The sequence below is a fragment of the Electrophorus electricus genome, chromosome 3 (assembly GCF_013358815.1).
Source record: "Electrophorus electricus isolate fEleEle1 chromosome 3, fEleEle1.pri, whole genome shotgun sequence".
Taxonomy (NCBI): Eukaryota; Metazoa; Chordata; class Actinopteri; order Gymnotiformes; family Gymnotidae; genus Electrophorus; species Electrophorus electricus.
This window is the reverse complement of record NC_049537.1, coordinates 9,467,960-9,493,530: the sequence shown is the minus strand read 5'-3', so window position 1 is coordinate 9,493,530 and position 25,571 is coordinate 9,467,960. Positions and strand designations below refer to the sequence as shown.

General features: G+C 39.9%; 3 protein-coding genes across 4 annotated transcripts; 2 read left to right on the top strand and 1 right to left on the bottom strand.

Moving 5' to 3' along the window:
* Window positions 1-755: 755 nt before the first annotated feature.
* Window positions 756-8,562, top strand: emc3 (ER membrane protein complex subunit 3). The gene is made up of 9 exons (XM_035524744.1): window positions 756-922; window positions 1,547-1,740; window positions 2,509-2,566; window positions 2,867-2,960; window positions 3,059-3,163; window positions 5,136-5,217; window positions 5,469-5,548; window positions 7,007-7,089; window positions 7,352-8,562. The coding sequence occupies exons 2-9, from the start codon at window positions 1,586-1,588 to the stop codon at window positions 7,478-7,480; spliced, it is 786 nt and encodes a 261-aa protein (XP_035380637.1). The 5' UTR covers window positions 756-922; window positions 1,547-1,585; the 3' UTR covers window positions 7,481-8,562.
* An 832-nt stretch (window positions 8,563-9,394) lies between these two features.
* On the top strand, window positions 9,395-23,921 carry usp4 (ubiquitin specific peptidase 4 (proto-oncogene)). 2 transcript variants are annotated; one of them, XM_026997535.2, is made up of 22 exons: window positions 9,395-9,612; window positions 11,139-11,266; window positions 11,734-11,864; window positions 12,324-12,450; window positions 12,600-12,745; window positions 12,887-12,948; window positions 13,046-13,192; window positions 13,405-13,522; window positions 13,724-13,897; window positions 14,148-14,306; window positions 14,676-14,900; window positions 16,876-16,959; window positions 17,057-17,151; window positions 17,296-17,478; window positions 17,823-17,938; window positions 18,044-18,268; window positions 18,391-18,461; window positions 18,541-18,656; window positions 18,827-18,976; window positions 20,985-21,088; window positions 21,547-21,635; window positions 21,886-23,921. In XM_026997535.2, exons 1-22 carry the CDS (start codon window positions 9,464-9,466, stop codon window positions 22,006-22,008), a joined length of 2,922 nt encoding a protein of 973 aa, XP_026853336.1. In that variant the 5' UTR covers window positions 9,395-9,463; the 3' UTR covers window positions 22,009-23,921. The 2 variants fall into 2 exon arrangements, with proteins under 2 accessions (XP_026853336.1, XP_026853329.1); XM_026997528.2 differs by having other exon boundaries at window positions 17,706-17,938.
* Window positions 23,922-24,447: 526 nt separating this feature from the next.
* On the bottom strand, window positions 24,448-25,505 carry gpx1b (glutathione peroxidase 1b). Its single transcript, XM_026997566.2, has 2 exons — window positions 25,203-25,505; window positions 24,448-25,011 (listed from the first exon to the last, which is right to left on the bottom strand). The coding sequence occupies exons 1-2, from the start codon at window positions 25,416-25,418 to the stop codon at window positions 24,661-24,663; spliced, it is 567 nt and encodes a 188-aa protein (XP_026853367.2). The 5' UTR covers window positions 25,419-25,505; the 3' UTR covers window positions 24,448-24,660.
* Window positions 25,506-25,571: the final 66 nt, after the last annotated feature.

The window sequence follows — 25,571 nt, the reverse complement described above, 5'->3', positions numbered from 1 at the left end:
GTATGTTTTGCAAAATTATGAGCTATATACACCATATGAGAAAATAGCCAGGATGTCTTACAAATAACAATAAAGTACATAGACATGAAGCTGTTCTCTAACCTTCTGAACAAGAGTTATAGCAGTTTCTCTTAATTTGTTTACATTAGGAATAAAGAGGTGCAGTGTAGTAGTATAAGACAATATAACAATGTGTAACAATGTATTGAACAAAAAAAAAAAAGTTTGACAATTTGTTTTATACGGTTGGAAAGGCCCTATTCTAGCCAAAACTAATCTCTTGATGCAATGCTGCAGCTTTGTAATTGTCAAATACTAAATAAGCAAATTAATTTTTTAAAAAAAGAAAAGAAAAAGCCCACAATTTCACTCAGTCACAATTTTGAACATGGGGTGTAGTATGTGATACTTTTTTAAATTTTATGTTAATAAGGTGTATTTTATTTAAAAAAAAAAAAAAAAAACTGCCCTAAATGATTCTTAAATTGTAAATATAGCCAACTGTAGCTTAGTCCTGTAAAAGCATAAGCGTAATGTTTGGAGAAAGTTGGCCCTCCAGGGCATTATTTCATGAAATACATTTTCAATAAATTTTTTCATTTTAATTTTAATAACCTGAGCGAAGTATGGACATCGCAAAAAAAAGTATTATCAGTACTATTGCTGAGGTCTTGCATAAAAAAAGCTATGGAAATTTTCGAAGTGTACTGTTAGTCTGTAAATCCGTTAGGCGCCATTTTGAAAACGTCGGCATTGTGTCGGACTTCACAAGTGGGGATGATTTGACAATGCAAATTGCGTCTATACACTTGGTCGTTAGCTATCACCTTCGTCGGCGCTGATGCTGCAGGAAGGGCTTGATGGCTTTGGTTTAGTGCGTGGTTACGGTTATAACATTACGGAGATATCCGATTGTGACAAGGTAAAACGTTTATTGTTGCTGAAAAGCAAACCTCTCGACTTGATAAATAGCGTTAGCTTAGGTGTTGTATCACTATCAGCCACTGACTAGTGGAGCATCCCCATGAGCTAGCTAGATTTAGCTATACAGTTTTTAAGCAGTAGTTCAGAATGACATTTAATCTAGTGTCGTCGATCTTAAGAGAGCTTCTTTTGTTAAATTAGGTAGCTAACGAGGTAGCTGGTTAACGCTGGGCAGAGAAGGTGAAATTTAGGCCGTTTGGTAATTATCTAGTACAAGGTAGCTAAGATGGCTAGTTCTATCAACTAGCCGCACGTGAAGGAGAATAAGAATAAAACCAATTGACGAGTAGTTAAATGAAAGGATAACTCGCACATCTGGCTAGACTTGCTTTAACTTACCTAACAGATAAGGATTTCTTATTTGTTTTAGAAAATAGCAAACTAGGTTACATTTATGTGCTAGTTACTGCATCTAGCGATTGTATCCATTCAATTAGCTAGGTTAGCTAATGTAGCAAAGAATTTAACTTAGTTTTGTAGCCATTGTCTAAGGCAAAGCACGTTGCTGAAATATAAATATTTGTAGTTATGTATACAAAAACCTAGCACTTTTTACCCATAGGTTGGAAAGGTGATCCTGCCAGCATCACGCCAGTAAACCATGGCTGAACCTGAACTTCTTTTGGACTCCAATATTCGCCTCTGGGTTGTGTTACCCATTGTGTTCATCACTTTTCTCGTTGGAGTCATTCGACATTACGTCTCGATTTTGTTACAAAGTGACAAGAAACTCACTCTAGAGCAGGTTTCAGACAGGTAAATTTGATATTTTTCTCAATTCACTACATGTTGACAATAACTACAGTACAGTGTTCTAGCTACATTACGTTATGTTTTCTAACACTGACGACTACACTATCACTTGCTAGTAAATTACAATAGATTTCTTGGACCTAAGATATTCTCTGACATGAGTTGAACTAACTTCATTACACATGCAGGTGATAAGCTCAGTGCTGTATTGTATTTGATTTGCTCTTAAAAGTTTAAGGACAAGGTCCTTCAAAACATGCCATCCATGCTGAGTGATAGGAATAGATTAATCAGTTTTAAGGGTAAGGAATGAGCTGTAAGGATTAAGCGTGACCAGAAGAACAAGCAAGCAAACCATTTTTGTTCATAAAATTGGACAGTACACTGATCTGGCTAAAGTTTTCTTAAGGAACAAAAACATTAACAGAAATCGACATTCTGGAGCAGTGGATTACACGTACTTGGTAGCTGGATAGAGACTTGGTTATAACAGATACATTCTGTAGATTGAAGCTGCTTGACCTAAATCAGAAAGTGACTGGGTAACCTACTTGGTGATTCCCTAATGCAAGGACAAAAAGTCCTTAAAGAATACAGTGCTTGATTCAGTTTAGCTCATTATAGAACTAATTTTTACCCCTTGCAGGAGTAGAATTGGTAAGATCTTCTGAAGGTCTTAGCTAAACAAAGCCTCAAACTGTCTAGATTTAACTATATTACAGTTTTTTTGCTCTGTACATTAACAGTGCTGTGTATATGCTTAACACACAGCCAAGTACTCATCAGGAGCAGAATATTAAGAGAAAATGGAAAATACATCCCCAAACAGGTGAGCTCAATAGTCAAAAAGTAAGGAAAAATGATCTACAGTAGATACACAATACTTTTAGATGGGGAAATCATTTGTATTATTTTGAATAGACATTTTCTTTGTGCCTCACATGAGGAAACCATAACATGACGTTGGCATGGCAAATGGAGGTTTTTAACTTTGAAGAGGCTGTAGGATTTTAGGAAACATAAACAAGAGGCCACATAGCTGGAAGGAACAAAGTATAGTTAAACAAAGTTATGACCATTTAGTATAGGTTGTTCCAGAAATAAATACATGTACTGCTCTGTTAAATAGTCTTTCTTGATGAGGAAATTTTACTTCAACAATCAAGATGATGGATTCTTTAAAAAGACAAAAAGAAAGGTGGTGCCTCCTTCTCCAATGACTGGTAAGCAACTCAGAGTTTATGCAAAACCAATGGATATTTTGTTTTGGAAAGTATTTTTTCAATGTGCCTTTTTGTGCCTATTTTAATTATCAATTCAGATCCCAGCATGTTAACAGATATGATGAAAGGCAATGTGACAAATGTCCTTCCCATGATCCTTATTGGTGGCTGGATCAACTGGACCTTTTCTGGATTTGTCACAAGTAAGGCACATACTTTATCATTTTCAAGTTTCACAGCAAAGTTTATCACCAAATATGTCGATGGTTGCATGCTAAAGATATAACCATATTTTGCATTACACACAGGGTTCAACATTAGCTTTTATTTTCCAGCTTGCTTGGTTGGGCGAGTGACTGGAATATTCACTGTTCTAAACCAAATTTCTACTGTCATGAACAAATCTTTGTATTTTCAAGTGATACTCACATATAAATAAGTACACAAAGGTTTCATAACAAACTTTTTTCTTTTAACTCTATGATATGCCCTTGTGGTGAACTTGGAACTTGGTCAACTTGGAATCTGCTTCATTGTTCATCTGTCGTATGCACATGACCAGTGGTCCAAACACGCTAAGGACTTTTGCTGCTATACGAATTAGGACAACGAGATTTGTTGAGCAATTTCTAAAATTTTGTCTGCCTTGTTAGGATATTCCCTACAAACATTGCAGAACACATCAGGTACAGAGGGGTCAAAATTGACCCATGAGGAAGCTCTGGACTCTCTTTGCTTTGTATTCGTGCTTCACCATTTTCCTGCACCCTGCAATGTTTCCTGCAATGTTCTGACATTATTTATAATATCATTGGTTTGTTTTGATTTTGCATTATGAGGGGTTAAATATTCAAGTGAATTGAGTTTTTAATGATTGTTTACTCTTTATGTAGCACCTTTCTCATACTCAAGGACACTTGACAGATATTAGCTTTTACAATCACGTAAACACCAATGAGAAGCGGCAGCCAATTTGCACGCAGTGTATACCCAACGGAGTACGCTGTATTCCTTGGGGACTGTAGGGAAAAGGGCGCAGGTTAAGACCAGGACAGAGCACCAACCATCACTGGAAGCACACGCACACATATATAATTATACACTATATTGTCAAAAGTATTCACTCGTCTGCCTTCGCGCACATATGAACTTGAGTGACATCCCAGTCTTAATCCATAAGGTTTAATATGATGTCAGCCCACCCTTTGCAGCTATAACTACTTCCAACTCTTCTGTGAAGGCTTTCCACAAGGTTTAGGAATGTGTTTATGGGAATTATTGACAAATCTTGTGATTCATCACTCCAGAGAACATGTCTCCACTGCTGTATTGTCCAGCAGTGGCGTGCTTTGCACCCCTGCAGCTGACGCTTTGCATTGCCCTTGGTGATGTAAGACTTCGATGCAGCTGCTCAGTCATGGAAACCCATTCCATGAAGCTCTCTCTGCACTGTTCTTGAACTAATTTGGAGGTCTCTAGCCGTTGACTGCAGAAAGTTGCTGATCTCTGCACACTATGTGCCTCAGCATCTACTGACCCCGCTGTGTTATTTATGTGGTCTACCATTTCATGGCTTACTTGCCATCATTCCCAATCACTGTGGAATATTTAATAGCGAGGAAATTTCAAGACTGGACTTGTTGCACAGGTGGCATCCTATCACGGTACCACACTGGAATTCACTGAGCTCCTGAGAGCGACCCATTCTTTTACAAATGTTTGTAGAATCAGTCTGCATGCCTAGGTGCTTTGCTTTATACACCTGTGGTCATGGAAGTGATTGGAACACCTGAATTCAATGATTTTGACAATTTAGAGTATCAAGTCAAACTAACTTCCATGTTTTTGGACTGTGGGAGGAAAGCAGAGACCCTGGATGAAACCCATACAGACACAGGGAGAACATGGAAAGTCCACCCAGATAGGGACTCAAAACCAAGACTCTAGCGCTGAGAGGGAAATGTGCTTATTTCCGAGCCTCCCGTCAGTTTGGTGTCAATTACGTTGTTAACATATTGTGCCCCTGACCCCAACTTGAACTGGCCCAACTGGGCAAGTTAATTTTTATGATGCTGTCCCAACGTTGCATTTTACTTATCTTGGTCAATTGTTATGTTGAACCCTGACACACAGTGTTGTACATATTGATGAAGAACAATTGTTTTCTCTATTCAGCCAAGGTACCATTTCCTCTCACACTTCGTTTCAAACCAATGTTGCAGCAGGGCATCGAGTTGCTCTCACTTGATGCATCCTGGTAAGTGGTTTCCAGCAAGATTTTTATACATGCGCATACTTTTTAGATATTGTGTGCACCTATTCTACTAGTAAAGAATGTACAGGTTTGTACGCTATTGATTATTGCTGCTCATGAAAAATGTTCTGACATGTATTATGGAAATTATCAAAAGCATCAAAGCATGGGGGGGGGAAAAGATGTCCCTAGTATAAGAGATACATTATCCAATGTAACAGCATTATGGATGTTTTTACTGTTTATATTTGCAGGGTAAGCTCAGCATCTTGGTATTTCCTGAATGTCTTTGGATTGAGAAGCATGTATTCATTGATTCTTGGACAAGACAATGGTAAGAACCCCCTCTTGTAGTAGAAGATTATGATGCTTGGCCCACATATTGATTTTGATTTGAAAGTTAGTATGATAACACGACTTTCAAAATCATCAGATCTCTGTGTGATATATAATCAAGTGAAGCAGCCTCAAGGAACACAAAAAGCTTGAGAACTTCCAGGGGCAGAAAGAAGAGCTAAAAAAGATGGGGAGGGTGAAGGCATCTATGGTTCCTGTGATAATTGGAACACTAGGGATTGTGACCTCCAAATTCAGCACATGGCTCCTATAAATCCCCTCTGTTTTAGCTATGTTCCCTCACCTTGTGACCATAAGACCACACTTATCCAGTCCGAATGACATTCCAGTGTCAATTGCTGTATATCCCATTGCGATGGATTAGTGAGTCGATATTTCATTCACTTCTGGCATACAGCTTGATGTCATCCATGTACAGGAGGTGGCTGATTGTTGCTTCACTCTGCAGCCGGTATCGGTAGTCACTGAGGAGGTTCAGGCTGATGCAGAACAGCAGCAGTGACACGGCATTTCCTTGGTAAATCCTGCACTTTAAAGTGACTAGTGCTGTAGGCTTGAAGTTGGCTTCTAGGGTCGACTTCCACAACACCTTTGAGTTCTTGATGAAGGCTCTTGGAGTCTTGTTGATGTTATACAGTTACAAGCATTCCAAGATCCATGTCTGGGGCAGGCTTTGTTGTAATCAATCCAGGTAGTGTACAGGTTGGTCTGTCTGGTCTTACAGTCTGAAATCACAGTTTTGTCCACCAGCAGCTGGAGCTTGGCTCCTCTGGTGTTCTTGCCAATGGCTTTCTGGGCCCTGCTCATGCATTGAAACATGTACCTACTTCTCTTAGCCCCAGTGATGCCTGATAGGAGCCTCTGTGTTGTGCAGAGTCAGGAGAGAGAGAGAGAGAGAGAGAGATAGATATATAGATATATAGATATCTATCTATCTATCTATCTATCTATCTATCTATCTATCTATCTATCTATCTATCTATATAGTGTGTGTGTGTATATATTTATTTATATATATATATATGTATATATATATTGTGTGTGTGTGTATATATATTGATTTTTATATATATATATATATATATATATATATATATATATATATATATATATACATACAATGTGTGTGTGTTTTTTATTTATTTATAAGCGTAGCCATGCATGTTGATGCTGTACAACTCCTCCCCCAGGTTTCCCCTAACTCCATATTTTGCATGCTCATTGTTTGCAACATGACATCGCACTTACTACTGCTTGCTGCCAGTCGCATTTCAAACTACTGGACTTGGGCTCAATGACAGGTCCAAAGATAGTGAATTTGCGAGCCACTCAGATCGTGTCTTTGAACACTTCACACATATTGATCGAGCGCCGATTTTACAATACACCATATGAAATATGTGTTCTTAACATTAATTCTATTTTCCCTGGCCAGGTGCAGATCAGTCTCGCATCATGCAGGACCAAATGAGTGGTGCCGCCATGGCAATGCCTGCAGACACAAACAAAGCATTCAAGGTATTAGAAAAAGAGCTTGGGGATTAAAAATAATGGTTTGAGCAATATGTAACAAAATACATGCAAAACCCAATCTCAGATCACTGCAGATGAATGAATATCTATTAGTCTAAGATTTTGTTTTTATCTGAACAACATTTCAAGGACTGCATGCTATTGTTACTTTTCTCTTAATAACTAGGTCAAGGGAGAGGCACATATGCATGCAAATACTAATGCAGTTGAGGCTTCTAAAAAAACTTGCATTATGATTCGTTCTTAGGCTGAGTGGGAGGCACTAGAGTTGACTGACCATCAGTGGGCGCTAGAGAACGTGGAGGAGGACCTAATGAGCAAGGACTTGGATCTGTCTGGCATGTTCAGCAAAGATTTGCCATCAGGCATTTTTTAAGTGTCTGCTACACTAGAGAAAGGCATTAAAGGGCATGACCTAAAAAAATAACTCCAGTTCTTATACAGTTTCAGGTTTTCTTTGCCCAACACAAAGGATTGATCCAACTCATGAAGGGCTTCATAATTAGCCAATAAACTGGATTAAGTGTGTTGGGTGTATAGGAAATTTGAAAATGTGCAGGGCAGTAGGTGCCCAGGACAGGAGCAAAAATCGCCTAACCTACAATCTAATTATGATTAAACTGAATGGACTGGTTTTGGAACTGATAAAACACATTCTGGTATTTGTAGTTGAACTGCATAAACCTAACTGTTGACACATCTCCCTGTTATGTATGCGTACACTGTTCTGTCTTTATCCCACTACCTTTATATTTTTGCATTATGGAAGTAGTTGAATGAAATCATGCTTAACTTAATAAACCACTTTCTATAATAGCTACTTGTAATACAGTGGTGCAAATGATGGGTAGCTTGTGGCCTGGGGTACATATACTGTGAAGCTAAACTCATTAGTTAGTAATCTGGGTTGTTTGGTTGGGAGAAAATATACATTTAATTGACCCAATTAGATTGGTAACTAAAAAAACCTCGTCTTATTATTACCAGGTTTTTGACAGCAACATTCCCTTTTAATATTCATAAGATTATTAAAAAGTGGACCAATCCCAAAAAAGTGTAGTTACAGGGATTATTGTAGAACTTCCTTCTACTAATAGTGGCTTAGTGTGGCCCACCTTTCATTATCCCTAACATCAGGGATGTGGAGCCTGTCCTGACAGTGGCTGCAGGATTGCATTCTAACTAAGCAGAAGCTAGTGAAGAGTGCATGTGTGTTCCTGTTTGGTTGGAATAAAAACCTGCAGCCACTCCTGCCCTTTGTGAAACATGTTCTCCACCCCATCTTATGTGTTGCCCTTAAGAAACTGGTAGTCGTCTTTTTTTTTCTTTTTTTTTTAGCAATTCTTCATTCTTGTGCTTAGTTTTGTATCATTTGTTTTGAAACATTTGTAAGGTGAATTGACACCATGATGCAATTGCAGGAAGTGTTTATCCATAATAGAACTTGTTTTGTCCAAACAGCTGTGTTTTTGTGCCATAATTAATTAGTGCAGAAGTATCTTGTCTTGAAACTCAAATATTTTTTATAATTTACCTCGTAGAAAATGTATGAAAATATTGGCTGTGAATCTTTTTTTGGTGAAATTGTCCCTCCCTTGAATGTTCTTTAGGTAGGATGAGACCTAGCCAGAAAGTGTTCTATTTTATTTAGTATTTTATTATTATTTACTTACTATTTTATTACTGATGCCAGGGATAGTACACCATTGTCTTCTTTGTTAGAAACCCCTACCTTGGAATTGAAATATTAGAGACTGTATGCCACCTATGGACTCTACTGCTTCATCAGTAATCAGTTTCTGACAACATTTAGATACCTTTTGTATGGTAGACCACTCAGCTGAGCAGTGAAACTGGCATGAGGCTGACAGATTGGCATAAAAGCAAATGGGCTACAGTTTTTAGTACATCTATGAAGGGCACTTTGTAAGATAAGAAAACCTAACAAAGTGGCCAGTGAGTAACTTTTTTCCCCCCCTCTTCCAATAATGTGAAAAGGTAACCTATATAAATATATTCAGTTCTTTTACATGCAGATAGTGTTTTATCTATAGCCGCTTAAAAAATAAAATGTTTTAGACAGTTAACAACAGACTGCTAGGTATATCCCTATACACTTATTTAATTTTAGAGTTTACGTCTACTAATCAATTGGTATAGTAAGGACAATGTTTATAAAGCTTTTCCTCCACATATAGGTTGAGCATGCGCCCCCAGTGTCGAGTGTATGTAACTGCGAATCGCAGAACTTAGGAGTAGTGTACTTGTCTGTTTACTAGGCAGGCAGGCAGGCAGGCAAGCTAGCACGTTTCCTACGGTTGCGCGTGCTCACGACCGCTGCGGGTTCACTCACTGCACGATGGCGGAGGGAGGCGGACCCGAGTCGGGTAACGCTTCAGACCCTGATGCGGAGCCGGTTCTATCCCAAACCCCCTTACCTTCTGTCGACAGCCAAAAACAGACCATCGGAGCACTACTAAAAACTACACTCCGAAAGGGAGACGAATGGTAAGACTAAATATACGTATCGCTGTCTACGCTGGATCCAAGTTAGCAAACAACCTTACGTTTCTAGCTAGGTTAGCTAGCTAATTAGCTATAGCGTTGCTAGCCTGATTGCGCTGCGATCGTGTGAATCATTTCAGGCCTACCGCCAGGGAAACAGTTTGACACTGGACAGGAAACTGCTAGCTAAGCTAACAGGCTAGGAAGCAAATCTGCTAAATCGAGGTTCTTAAACGCTTGGCTAACATGTAGCCTGCAAAGTAGCTAATCTGATTGTCGCTTAAATGCGGCTGATGCCTTATTTTGACAACATTTGATTTCAGTGTACTATTACAGGACGTAGCTAGCTAGCTAACTACTATATTTGTTGACAGCTAGTTACCTATGTAGCTTTAGTCAAACGTCTTATCTGAGCTAAGGGTAGCTCGCTGTTGCGAGCCTAACGTTGCCTAACGTTAGCTTCCCGAAGTTAGCTAAGGTTACCGGTATCTATTTTGCTAATCAGTTAGCTGGTGTTACTTTTCAGTTCACCTGTTAAAACGTCGCTTTTTTGGAAATTGAATTTCGGATCAATCCAATTACATACACTCCCCAACATTATTTATGAAATAAATAATGTGGCTCTACCTGGCTTTCAATTCTTAGGTCATCCAGAATTTTACGACAAGGAGCTGGCTATTTACGCAGTTTCCAAGAATGGTGGCTATTTTAACTAGGCTAGAATGGAAAAATCATGTTTTATAGCTGCTTATTATAAGGTCATGTCACCTCCCTGAGGGAAAAAAACACTTTATTTTTTCAAAGCCTGTCTGTAGACAGGTATACAGGCATTACATGCTATTTAGCAAGCTTAGGTTAGTCATGTTAGTAACCAATCTACCAAGCTAGCTACAGTAGCCAGCTACTGCTTTGTCATGGGCACTGGATAACACCCAGCGACTGTGTTGATTGTCACCATAAAAAAAAACCCGATTAACGAAAAACCCCGAGGCAATTACAAAAGCAATCCAAGCCCTAGTATGAGGTTATGTCGCCGTAGTATTATGTTGTGATGTTAGAACCAAGATATGACCACCCAGCTGCATGACTGTTCATTTGGGCTTCATATTAGCGATCTGTACTAGTAATTAGTTTGACAGTAGAAAAATATAAGTTGGTGATTAGGGTTGACTTGGGTAATTTACTCTCTAGAATTGTCATTACAGGCTATTGTGCCAATAGCATAACTGAAAATCAGCTGTAAATTCACATCATTTCTTTATTTGGAGTCCTTGCTAAGAAGCTTATGCAGCAAAACAGATTCCTACTTCAGAGTTAAGACTTTCCGGTTCACTGTTTCTGTATTGGTAAGGTGAGACAGAATGTGGTAGTTTACCTTATATATTGCTTTTTGCATTATATTGGCTTTGTGTTAATCATTAATCAAACAATTTATCACACACATTGGAAAAGTTAGTTATATAATTGGATTGGTATTACCTTCTTGTGATTTACTTTGATGAACTGTGCCCTCTATCTTTCCTATGTAGGTTTTTGATTGACAGCCGATGGTTCAAACAGTGGAAAAAATATGTGGGCTTTGATAGTTGGGATATGTACAATGTTGGAGAACGCAATTTATATCCAGGACCCATTGACAACTCTGGACTTTTTTCAGGTAATAATATAATCAATATGAATCTTGTAAAAGATATGTCTTGTGTATAGAAGAAGTAAATGATTCTAAATTAATGAGACTTATTTACTTGCTAAGTGAGAACATCAATGAATAACCACATGTACATGCATTACATGAAGTCCCTGCTTTTTGTTATGGTTGTTGCCCTGTAATTATGGCTGACCATTTTTGCTTCATGTTGAATAACAAGACATTGAAGGTGTTTTCTGTGTACAATTAATTAACACCACTAGTTAAAACATTTTTTTTTGTAAGAACATGAAACCTGGATAACAGGATTATCCTGAATGAAACATACTAAAATGACAATTAAAATTACCATATGGGACCTGTAACTTTCCAAGCAACACTGATATCATTTATCTCGTATCAGCATTCTTAATTTGATGCATATTTTAGTTGTTGTATTCTTAATTTTGTTCCTGTTTTTTTGTTTTGTTTTGCAGACCAGGAAAGCCAATTGCTGAAAGAACATCTTATAGATGAGTTAGATTATGTTCTGGTGCCCACAGAAGCATGGAATAAACTCGTCAGCTGGTATGGCTGTCTAGAGGGTCAACGACCCATTGTGAGGAAGGTAACATAAATTGAATCATGATGGGAATAATGTCTTCAGATACATTTTGCTTTACTTCTTAGCAACTGTCTAGTTTAATATGATACTTTTTGTAAAAGCAGTAATATACAAAGAGATAGCATATTAAACATTTTATAGTATTTGAACATATATCCTTTTCTTTTGCTTGCATTTTCTTGCATTGTTAGTCACCACAGCAGTGTATCTAGTTTTAAAGTTTAAGTTTCATTTTCTTGTTGGGTCTTTTTATTATACAAATATAAAAATAGTTTAGACGTTTTAGCAGAGTTTGAATAATGTGAGATTTTAGTCCCAGCTCTGTACTTGTCCTGCTTTTCCCCACACGACCTTAATGCTTAGTCCAATGCACAAAGGTTACAGACCCTTTAACCATGATTGCAGATGTGTTCTGGTTTACAACACAAACTTGTCTCACTGATCCATCCCCCCACCCCCCAGGTGGTTGAGCATGGCATGTTTGTGAAGCACTGTAAAGTGGAGGTCTACCTGTTGGAGCTAAACCTCTGTGAAAATGATAACATGGACAATGTGGTTACCTGCCATTTCAGCAAAGCCGATACCATTGGTATGAGACCTTTTATTGTAAACATAGTGACAGATGTCTAGTAGTGAAGCACAGTTGGAGCATGTCTCTTAATTCTTTTTGAAGTCAGAGCTGTTTGTGAATTGTGACTGGTAGGTCACTGTTGACTTTTAATCATTTTTGTCCCTTAGATACCATTGAGAAGGAGATGAGGTCTCTCTTTGATATCCCATCAGAAAAGGAGACGCGATTGTGGAACAAATACATGAGCAACACTTATGAGCAGCTAAACAAGCCTGACAGCACTGTTCAAGATGCCGGCCTTTTCCAGGGCCAGGTAGGACTCTGCACATCCCTCAACACTCCATTCCATTCAGCTTCCAGCCAAGCCAGTTGGCATGGTTAGCAATTAAAGAGAGTTGCCTCTGCAAGCCACTTTGATTTTGAATGAGTTCAGTGACAAGATCTTTGCCTTCAGGTGCTTGTAATTGAGAGGAAGAATGAAGACGGCACATGGCCTAGACAAACCTCCCATCCTAAGTGAGTATATTCAGATTTCTCTTCACATTGTTGGACATTTGTCAACATCAGCCAGTGTTAACAAGTTCTTTTTATTGACTAATTTAATTGCTTGCAGGTCCAGTACTGCCACCTCTAGGACTTTCACTACATCCCCGAAGCTCTCCTCCAATTCATCTGCCACCATTTCTTCCACAGTGACCAATGGAGACAACAGTAGCAACTCTAGTTACATGCTGAACAACAGCACCTCTACCGGTAGCAGGTGTGTTTTTAAATGATATAAAAATGTACCATCTAAAATAAAAAAAAACCGCATGTATTCTTTTACAGTCACCTTCACATTGATCTCCATTTTTAGTTTGTAAATTGAAAATCTTTGTTTTTATTTTCTGTTTTCAGATTTCTGAATTCATGCCTGACTTGGATGAATGTTTTCCATTGTGATGTCACGACTGTTCTTTTTCTCTCGCACAGATTGGGAGGCTATAGCTCGTACAGCTCATCCTATGGCTACAGAGAGTCTGCCTCACAGCCTGGCCTCTGTGGCCTCAGTAATCTGGGAAACACTTGCTTCATGAACTCTGCACTCCAGGTAAACACACACAAACATACTCAAATATAATAGCTTATACTTTCACACAACAACTTCCTATGGAACAAAAACCATTTATTTGACTTCTGCATACTAGATATTATCCACACACACACTTGTACTCAATAATTTTATAACTTTATAATAACTTTATGATGCATGTATATGCCTCTCTCAGTTTTCATTATATATCTCTTCCAGTGCCTGAGTAATTCAACCCCGCTGACAGAATATTTTCTGGAGGACCAGTATGAGGCAGAGATCAACCGGGAGAATCCATTAGGGATGCGGGGGGAGATAGCCGAGGCCTATGCAGATTTGGTGAAGCAGATGTGGCTTAGCCGGAGCAGCTACATAGCCCCACGTACTTTCAAAGTAAATGTGCAGAAACAGGCTTTGTTGTTAGCATTTTTGTTAACTTGCTTGTCATGCAATTATCCTTGATTCCTCATGAAATATATGAATGTTAACATTTTTAGCCCATGCAGCTAGAGCCTACCGGTAAAGGAAAAGTGCATTCATGATTTGAGTGAAACTTATTAGAAATGTTAAATATGAAGTGAAGTGACCTTTGATGCATGGCAAGGCTTCATTCTGAAGGGTGATTGTGTTTTTCTGTGTCCAGACACAGGTTGGCCGCTTTGCTCCACAGTTCTCAGGGTACCAGCAGCAGGACTCTCAGGAGCTGCTGGCCTTCTTGCTAGACGGCCTACACGAGGACCTGAACCGTGTGAAGAAGAAGCCTTACTTGGCCCTGAGGGATGCTGAGGGCCGGCCAGATGAGGTACTGCTCTAGCCAGTACAGCAGCGCAGTGGGCTTGCCACTGGCCCTCACACACCCTGGGCATCAGTGGAGAATCTGTCTTTTCTTTTTTTTTCCCTTTTCTTCACCTTCTCTACTCTTCTCACCTGTATTAAACATTTAGAAGATACTTGTTTTTGTGTGAGTGAGTGAGTGAGAGAGAGAGAGAGAGATGGGGGGGCACCTACCAACCAACCAACCAACCACTATTTAGTGTTGATTATGTATGCTTATCAAGTTTGATTTCTGTGAAACATCTTCACTGTGTAAATAGCCATGACTTCAGATTTCTGTGTATTGTCAATAATGAACGCTCCTGTGTGGACTGTTTTGTCAACTCAATATTGCCAGATTGTAGCCAAGGAAGCATGGACAAACCATCGGCTACGTAATGATTCCATCATTGTGGACATCTTTCACGGCCTGTTCAAGTCTACGCTGGTGTGCCCAGAATGCTCCAAAGTGTCCGTCACCTTTGACCCCTTCTGCTACCTCACGTTGCCCCTGCCCATGAAGAAGGACCGAACCATGGAGGTTGTCCTGGTCCGCATGAACCCCCAGTCTAAACCCATGCAGGTAAGACTCCATAGCATGTTCTTAATTACACTTTTTATGATGTATTGGGTTTGATTTGACATTTGCAAGCTACCACGTACTGGTTTGTCTTTGTCCATACATATAGTGCTCTATTTTTTGTATTTTACTGTACTGTATTTATAGTATTTCCTGCTTTTTCGGTACTTACCTCATACTGTTGTGTTGGGGATGCACCCTTATGTTGTGCTGTGTACTGTGCTGCTGTACTCTACAGTCATGGCCAAATGTTTTGAGACTAGCACAAAGTTTGGTTTTCACAAAGTTTGCTGCTTCAGTTTTTATGGTGGCAATTTGCATTAACTCTAGATTGTGAAGAGTGATCAGATGAATTGCAATTAATTGCAAAATCATTCCTTGCCATGAAAATGAACTTAACCACAAAAATGACTGTTTTCAGCCCTGCCACAAAATGGCCTGCTAACATCATTTCAGTGATGTTCACGTTAGCTCAGGAGAAAGTGTTAACGAGGACAAACAGCTGATATCACTCTGTTATGCTCATTAGAAGAGCAGACTAGTTGCTTTAAAAGGGTGGTGGCGCTTGAAGTTTCTTTCTGTTAACCATGGTTACCTCCAAGGAACAATGGAATGATGACTGCACATGTTATCAAAAAGGCTTCTCAGACAAGGACATTGCTGCTTGTAGCACTAAATTTGATAAATGGTTGATTTTATCAAGAACTTCAGGGAGAGAGGTTCAATTGCAGTGAAGAAGGCTCCAGGGCACCTGAGAGAGTCAAACAAGCACCAGGACCGTCTCCTAAAGAGAATGCAGCGACAGGATCAGGCCACCTCCAGTGCAGAGCTTGCTCAGGAATGGCAGAAGACAGGTGTGAGTGTATCTGTATGCACAGTGAGGTGATGGCTTGGTGTCAAGAAGGGCAGCAAAGAAGCCACTTCTCTCCAAGAAAAACATCAAGGACAGACTGACATTATGCATGTATAGGGATTGGACCGCAGAGGACTGGGGTAAAGTTATTTTCTCTGATGAAGCCCTGTTCAGACTATTTGGGACATGTGGACAAATAATTGTCTGGAGAAGAAAAGGTGAGCACTACCACGTCATGCCATCAGTGAGGCATTCTGAGACCTTTCATGTGTGGGATTTTTTCTCATCTAAGGGAGTGGGTTAGCTCAAAAGTTCGCATAAGAACACTGCCATAAGTAAGGAATGGTATCAAAACATCCTCCAAGAGCAACTTCTCCCAACGATCCAGGAGCAATTTGGAGATGAACAATGCTTTTTCCAGCATGACGGCGCACCATGTCACGAGGCAAAAGTGATAACCAAGTGGCTCGGCAAACAAAACGTTGAAATTTTGGGTCCATGGAAACTCCCCAGATCTCAATTCCGTTGAGAACCTGTGGTCAGTCCTCAAAAAGAGGGTGGACAAACAAAAACACAGAAACTGTGATCAACTCCAAGCACAGATTAAGCAAGAATGGGTTGCTATCACTCAAGATTTTGCCCAGAAGCTGATATCCAGCATGTCAAGGGTGAATTGCAGCAGTCTTATAAAAGAAGGGTCAATGCCGTAAATATTGTCTTGGCTTAAACTGGATGTATTTGTCAATAAAAAGTTAAACAAAACATATGAAGTGCTGTATAATTGTACTTCACTATACTATATGAACATCTGATAAAAGGAGCTAAAAAAACCGAGGCAGTAAACTTTGAAAACCAAGACTGGTGTCAGTCTCAACTTTTGGTCATGGCTATAGTAGTGTGTACCATAGCAGAAGAAACAATATCTCATTCCCAATGATATGAAAAAATAGCAACAAAACTTGAGATTGAATGAATATATTGTTTATTTCTTTCAAATATAATACGTGGAGATGACAGCAGTAATGTTATTTTAGTGATACTTATAAAATGTGAAGTAAGGTCATATGAAAGTCCTTCATGGGTTTCTCTCTCTCTCTCTCTCTCTCTCTCCTCCTTACTCTCTAGTTTCGTGTGGTCGTCCCTAAACTGGGAGCAGTGGCAGACCTCTGCAGTGCTTTGGCCAAACTCTCTGGAGTTCCTGTGGACAATGTGAGACTCAAAACACCACCTTTACTTACGGCTGGTTTCCTGTTTCTCCCTTGCTGTTGAGTTGCAGTTTACATGTCCTCTGTTTTTTTTATTTTAGATGATTGTGGCTGATGTTTACAATCACAGATTTCATAAAATCTATAGAAAGGATGATGGTCTTAACCAGATTATGGAAAAAGATGACATCTTTGTGTAAGTCCGGTCATCAAAAGTAGTGTTGTAATATTTAATTGCATTAGAAACTTCACTTGTGCCTTTTTGACTAGTTTGTTTTCTAGCTAAACATGATGTGTGTTCAGGTATACGGATTCCTCTGATACCATACATGTCTTGTAGCTACGAGGTGTTTGAGGAGGACAGCGAGCAGATGAACCTGCCCGTATACTTCAGAGAGAGGCATGTGAAGCACGGGGGAGGCTCATCGGGTACCGTGCTGTTCGGGCAGCCGCTCCTCATCTCCGTCCCCCGTCACAACCTGACTATGGGTGCACTGTACGAACGCGTGCTGGAGAGAATCGGGTGTGTTCTCCCTTACTAGACAGAGCACCACAGTTCAGAGCTGTTTTCCCACACCTATGTAGCAGGCTCCTGCTTTTCTGAATGAAATTCCCAAAATTGGGCACAGGTTTATTCTACACTTGGAGAATAGTCTTTCAGTAATTTTCTCATAATCAAACCAAGTGGTTAGTCTTCAAAAACTGAAGAGAGAAATTATTATTTTTTTTTTTGGTAAATCATTTGTTTAGGCGCTACGTGAAGCGTTCACAGGGTGCCATGATGGACAGCCGAGCGTCTGCCTCAGCCACATCTTCCAACAGCAGCCACTCAGTGGACTGTGGAGCACTAACCCTTTCCAATCACAGCACAGGGCTGAGTGGTTGCAGCAGCCCCATGTCGGATGCGGCTTCCTGCAGTGCCGGCTCAACCAATGGCAGCAGCCACTCCGACACCTGCAATGGCCCGAATGGGGTGTGCGACGGTGAGATGGAAAAACTTTAAGAAGCGTTAACTTCTTTGCAGATTATGCATGAATTGTTCATGATGAGCACTGGCTAACTCCTATTTCTCTTTGGCATTGTCACAGGTGAAGACGAGGCCATGGACCACCAGGTGAGCCCCGATCCAGAGAGCAGTCAGTCGGAGACTGTGGATGGGGAGGAAGAGGGCTCCGAGCCTGAGAACGGACCCGTTGGCCGTGGCAAGGCATGTTCTTCCTGCCCCAAACTCTTCTCTTTCAGCATGGTCAACTCCTACGGCACGGCCAACATCAGTTCCTTACCATGTGATGGAAGCATCCTCAAACTCACACGTAACTATTGCACCTTTCTTGCTTTTCTTTCATTTAACTTTTAGTTTAAGAGATCTATCAATTTGAATGTGGAGGAAAATCAAGTCAAAACCAAAAAAAAAAACCCTCTCCCATTTTCACAGCACATTCCACAATAGCTATTGACTGGGACTCGGACACAAAACGACTTTGCTACGATGACCAGGAAGCAGAGGTGAGTTAATGAGTTGCATTCCCTAAAGTCTGAGTGGAGTTTTCCTCCAAATTACATCACCTCTTTTCTCTCTCTCAAGGCCTATGAGAAGCATGAGAGCATGATGCAGGCCCAGAAGAAGAAGGCTACAGTGGCTCTGAGGGAATGCATTGAGCTCTTTACCACTATGGAGACCCTGGGAGAGCACGACCCTTGGTGAGGAGGAATACACTGACATCATGGCTATTGCCACACAGCAGTGAACCACTTTAGCATACAATTTTGTTATTAATGTTATCAATTAATTGACTATTATGCACACTTGCTTTTTTTTCTGTCTGAAAATGCTTTGAGCTGTTAACTATTAGTGCTATCTCCCTGTGCAGGTACTGCCCCACATGTAAGAAACACCAACAGGCCACTAAGAAGTTTGACCTGTGGTCTCTGCCCCGCATTCTGGTAGTGCATCTGAAACGTTTCTCCTACAACCGCTGCTGGAGAGACAAACTGGACACAGTGGTGGACTTCCCCATCAGGTCAGACAGTCTGGTCTTAATGGACATGAGCAGTTTCCTCCTTTTGTTGCCATTGACCTGAAGGCAGCATTTAATTTGTTCCTGTTAAGAAGTTCGACAGTAATCCTCAAACTGTTGTATACGTAGCACCCATATAATTGCAACATGTGGTGTACACAGTGGAAATCTGTTGTGCACATTTGAAAATTAACTAAATGTAGACCAAAAGCCCTTGTATGTATTTATCATAACAATACTGTAAATTATTACCTGCTGTGGGCAAATTAAAAAATTATTGATTCTTTTTTCGCATCACAAATTGCTAGGCAATAGAATAAATTTATTTAAGTAGCTATTTGTTGAAATTAAGGATGGGTAATGTTAGCAGCTTTGGTTATGAGTGCATTGTGTAAGCACTAGGGGGATGGGTCTGAAATGGGCAAGGCTGTTCCCTCTTTAGTTATTAAGCAGTCTCTGTACACTCCCTAACATAGACGTGAATGCTAGCTTGTGCAGTCTTGTTTAATTCTAACTTGCAGCTATGTGAAATTTATTTACCCTTAACTTCCAGTCATGTGTGCTCACGGATGCTAAAAGAGAATGAGCATCCGTTCATGTAAGTTATTAATATGCTAGCTCTGATACCCCTAAGCAGGAGGATTATACAGTGTGTGTGTGTGTGTGTGTGTGTGTGTGTGTGTGTGTGTGTGTGTGTGTGTGTGTGTGTGTGTGTGTGTGTGCGCGCGCGCGCGTGTGTATGCTGAGAGGTTTTTGGAAATGAGTACATAATGCTAATACTGGTGGTTCTAGAAGACAAGACACTTTTGAAATGTTTTATTCATCATTATGTTGAATATGTAAACGTAACAATTTGAAACAGTGCTAGTCCAATTTCTAGAGCCTGTGTAAGTGCTCAGGTTGGCCTCAGATTTTTTTATGGCCTCTGGAAATGGTGGCTTGCATGTGTTACCTGAATGATCTGGTTTGATAAGGTACTTTGCTCAGAAGTTTTGAAAAACACCCTAGTAAGGTGCTGAGAAAAAGAATTTCACCACATATATAATATTTTCTCCACCAGATGGGAGCAAGTGTTCAAGACAGACACATGACTTATGCCTTGTGCCATATGTTTTGTCTAGTCTTTAGTCTGGATTTGTGGTGTGTGAGTTTACTGGAGGCCCATAGTATGATGGTTTGGAGAATTCTGCAGTGTGTCCAGTTTAAGAGTGGATGGACACACTTGGTAAGCACACTCTTTAGCAATGCTTTTTTTTTCTTCTTTTATAGCTACCATTCTGATTTGAATCCTGGTTGTACCAGATGTTGTCTGAGAGACTGACTGGCTGTGTTCTCATTAAGAAGCAGAGGTGGCAGAATTCCTCAGCCTTTTTTTCTATGTGAAATAACTGTGTAACAGGAATAACTGCTTCACTCATGACAGTGCAGTCTGCTCAGTAGTTCAGACAAACGTGACCTTTGTACAAACGGAAGATTTAATTTCTTCTGACAGGGAAATTTTGGCTATATGCATTAGCTTAGACAGTGTCACTATTCACATTGTGTTCTTAAGCCAGGTGAAAAGGTTGTTGCTATGGAGTTTATCTACCATCTCAGAAAATGCTCAGACAAATATTTTCATGTTGAAATGACTAATAACAGAAGAATTCCTTTTAAGAGAAGCTCAGAGGTTCTGATTTTAAAGTCTTGTTCAAAAAGAACAGTTGTGAAATCACAAACCATATACAGTGGTCTGCATTGTTACCCAACATCCCAGCTCATTTACAAATGACAAAAACAAACCATTTTGTTCCTGGTTAGTAAAAAAAAAATTATAAGCATGTCTGATCATTTCTTATGTACTTATTTAATAACGATAACTTCCAACAAGGGTTATAAATTAAGCAAGAATACAGAATCTAAAATGATTCAGGTTAAGTGAAATGATTGAAAGGTTGTATGCAATTTCGTATTCAGCTAATTTTCATAAAGTCCCTGGTATTGTGCTAATGTTGGGTTGTCTGTTTCACAGGGATTTGAATATGTCCGAGTTTGTCTGTGACCCTAAAGCTAGTCCCTATGTCTATGACCTTGTTGCTGTCTCCAACCACTACGGAGGAATGGGAGGTGGTCACTGTGAGTCATATATATATTGCATTTATGTTGAAACTCTGACTTCCTCTACAGAGATGCCTCAGTAATCTTTACAGGTCTTAGCTAGTGGGTTAATATTTGTCTAATCTCATTCAAACCCTCAGTCTGTCAGAATTCTCAATTTGTCGTTGTTCTTGAGTGTTTTATCTGCTTCCAGTAGATTGCCACCATTTGTTTCCCCTCCAATCCTCCATTCTTTCTCAAGCAACATGATAGGGTTTCTAGTGTTTTTCTTGGTCACTGTAGAAGGAGGAAGTGTAAATGATCTCACTGCATGTGACTGGGGTCTTTATCATACGCACTCCACTAAATAGTACTGGCTTGGTTAAATACTTATCTTGCTCCATTTGCGCCGATGACATGAAATACTTCAATATTTGTAATTCTGATACCGCAGACCCGTTTGCTTAATCAGTAACTCCTATCACTTCCTCTTACAGACACTGCATATGCTAAGAATAAGTCTGATGGAAAATGGTATTACTTTGATGACAGCAGTGTGTCACCTGCCTCTGAAGATCAGATAGTGGTAAGATACTCAAGTGTCTTTTCCACTTCTTTGTTTAAAGACACCTGAAAACTTTTGTTCGAGCTTCATAAGTATCCATGAAATCTTTTTCCACCAGCACTCTCTGTGTTGACTGCATAGAACCCATGTTATTGTCGAGAATTATAAAGAATGTTTTAGACCTTGAGAAATGGGAGCACGTCGCCTGACTCATGGCTGTTGTTTCTCAGAGCGACCCTTCTTTGCAGTCATCTACCCATCTCTTTTTCAGACCAAGGCAGCCTATGTGTTGTTCTACCAGCGACGAGACGGAGAGGGGCCATCTCGGCCCACTGCCTCCGCCTCACTCGGAGGAGCCCCCGATTCCATGGACGACCACATGGACACCAACTGAGGCATGTTAGTCTTTAGGCACTGAAATAAAAAATCTCCATGAACGATTGAACTGACAATGCACATCCCAGGCTTTTCTGTGATTTTTGCAAGAGTCAGAAGTCCTGTTTTTTCTGCTTGATTATAAGTTCCTCCACAATATACATGTTGTTACCAAGAGCCAAGAAGTATAAAAAATGAACAACAAAAATAGAAAATTTGAGTTTGAAGTGTGATGTGAGATTTTCTCTATGGGCCTTGCTACCTGCTGAGGTCCGTTTCTTAGTTGAAGAAGAGGAAAAGGACGATGTGGGAAATCAGCCTCTCAATGCACATGAAGATGGTTAAACGTTGCCTACAACATTGTGATGCAGGCAAATAATGTGTAACCCAGTGGAAAAGGGGACAACAAAAGAAGCCAAATGAATAGTTGTATCAACCAAAGTTGCATATGTGTTGATGGCATCTTCAGTTTTCAGGATGGGGGGGGAAAAATTGCATATCTATACAGAAATTGTGAGAAATGTATGCAAAACTAAGGTGTTTGATGAATTTCCTGCTTTATCTCTCTACATTTAACCAGTGTTCCCTGAAAGCATTTTATGTGCCTCCTGTGAGGAATAGCTTCTTCTCAGAAAAAAATATTTGCTTTGTAAAAACCCCATTCTAAAAAGGAGACTTTCCTTTATTGACTAAACATCAACTCTGATGCTATGTCCACACACGTGGCCGTCAAGTAGTGTGACATTTTGGCAAGAAATCTTTTACATGTACTTCACTTTAAGGCTTTATTCTTAAGGCCTGGGGTAGACAGTATAAATTAAACTATAAAATGTATGTGGTGAGGATGATTACACTGCTGATCTTTAATATTGTGCTGCTCTCTCTGATTTGTTAGCACTAGCGGCCTTTCTGCCCCAAGAACTGTTAAAACGGGGGCTTGTGTGAGTGGGTTTAGTTTTAAATGTGGTACACATACATGTCTTGCTTGTCAAAAAGGCTCTGAGATTTAACAAATGGCATTTCCTTAGTTGAGACATTTTCAATGTTAAAAGCTTCTGAATCTTCATTTGGCATATTTTCAGTGGATATTTGTTTAGGCAGTTGCGCATCTCTTCAAAGGGCCAATGGAGAGGTGTATCGAGCCACTGCTCGAAAGTGGTGCTAAATTTACAAGACTTGAAAAAGGCTGCAGTGCTTGGCATGGGTGAAAACTCCTACTCTCAAACCCTGGGGCAGATGCTGTACAGCAGCATCCTTACAGTCACTGAATACTTTGCCCTAACTGCTACCCTGTGGTGAATTTGCCATTTTTATTGGTTGTGGCATTACTTTGCTTGTCACCTGACTCAATGCAAAGTTCTTACAGATGTAAACATGCTTTATATTTGGAGGATGTCAGTACTACAGCCCACCCTCCCATGTTATAAATTTTACCAAAACAGTGAGTATCCATCATCTATCTTGTGCTTTCCTGTGGAATATCAGCATGCAGACAGCTTTAAAAATCTGCAAAATGGAAAACTTGTTTAGACAAGGTTTTTGCTTCTTCTGTCGAGCTGGGATAAGTACTTGCTTGATATCCTGCTATAAAAAATGACATGGAACCTAGAATTATGACATACTGGCCAATGTACTTTTTTACTTGCCACGTTATTAAAAATCATATCCATTTTTAAAAAAAGTACATTTTCAGTGATGTTGCATAGATGTAAATAGTCATGTACTATCTGCAAAATAGGATACATAACTTCTTTGTGTTCTGATATTTATCATGGCAATATGTGCAACCCCAGATTTTGAAACATCATTTAAATCAAAAAGACAATAAAGAGTTAAAGCCTGATTGGGGGTCATTCACTTGTTTGATAATTTCAATTTGGCATGTGGAAAAGAGTGAATGATGCAATAAAGACAGGTTACACTGTTACATTCTTTCATGTTCAATGTGTATATTGATGTTAATCATTAGTTACTGACAAGACACCCAGGTTTACAAATTGTTCCATCCTAGTGTTTGATCTTGCACTCTATCATAGCAACTGAGTTAGTTCTCTTGGATATCATGGGAGGGCTTCACAAATGCAGTCTAATTAAAATGTAGCAGAGGAATGATGAAACATGGAGGTTACATGCAAGTACATATGACTCAGCAACAACAGACTTAGTTGCCAAGGTGCTACATTAATATGCAATGTGCTTCTCTGAGCACCACACTGTAGGACACTGGGTGTTTAAAAACAAATAAATAAATCCAGCTAATACTGTAGCTGTACTTATAAACTTTAAACCACAGTGCCAGTCCTGGACACCCAGAGTCCAGCATAGTTTGACTATTTCCCCAAGGAACATAATTAACCTGGTAACTAACCCTTTGAATCAGATATATGTTTGATCCCTGGCCCTCAGATCTAGAGCCAGTGTCCATAAATAAATGCATTGTAAGAATGAACACTAAGACTCAAACTTTGAAGTGATTTATTGATCCACACAAGACATGATGTGCCATACATGGGCTCCATGCAACTGTGAAATTGCGACTTTTACAAAGCATCGGATACCCTTCCATATAATTTTTAAAAGGATATCGTCAATAAGTAAGGGTCCCAATACAGCGGCATTGCGCGCAGGGGGGCACAGCTAGCTTTTGTACTGTTGCAGGTTTAAGACGCGTTTAGTTAGCGATGTTTAGAAGCTTTTTTATGTCCCCTTCAATGTTACTTGTCAAGTATCTTCTGCTGTAGCGTTTGAACGGAATTCCGTCTGGTCCAATGAGAAACTTCTCGAAATTCCATGCGATATCGGACCGACATACTGGACTCCAGATTATATTTTTGGGATCGGTCATGAATGCCATTGACTCATCACTCGGTAAAGGAAGTTTCTCCTTGAGAAAAACGAATAATGGGTGCGCGTCGTTCCCGTTGACATCAACTTTCTCCAAGAGTTGAAATTTTGGTTCAAAGCCATTTCCTGGACGGACGTATTTTAAGGACATCAGTATCTCTTCGTTCTTACAGTTTTCCTGAAAAGAGAATGAACATGCGTCAAAATAAGTAGGCTGACATAAGCGAGGCGATCTGCCTTGGATTTAAGCAAGCGCAGGGCAGTAACGCAGGTGAACGTAAGCGCGTCTCACGCACCTGCCACTTGATGCACTGAGGCTATGAATTACAAATGGTAAGTTATCGTGTCCAAACATGCTAATGACTTTACCTGATATCCAAACTGATTACAGGGTGCTCCCAAAATCACCAGCCCCTTCTCAGAGAACCGCTCATGGAGCTCGTTCATCTGGGTGTAATCCCTGGTGGTCGTGCCTCAGAGAGACGCGACATTCTCGATAAGAATCACCTTGCCTTGCAAATGCGAAAGTTTTAACTCCGCTCCCTCTAACGTCTTCGCGCTAATATCGTACAATGACTTAGCCATATCTGTAAACCTCGACACACTTAACCTAGGATAACCTACTGAAGTAAAGGAAGGTGCGACACATAATAAGAAGGTAGCTTGGGTAGAAGGGCGGTTACTGGGAGAGTGACGCCCCCAAAGTTTAGGTAACGTCTTGAATACTTGATCTCAGTT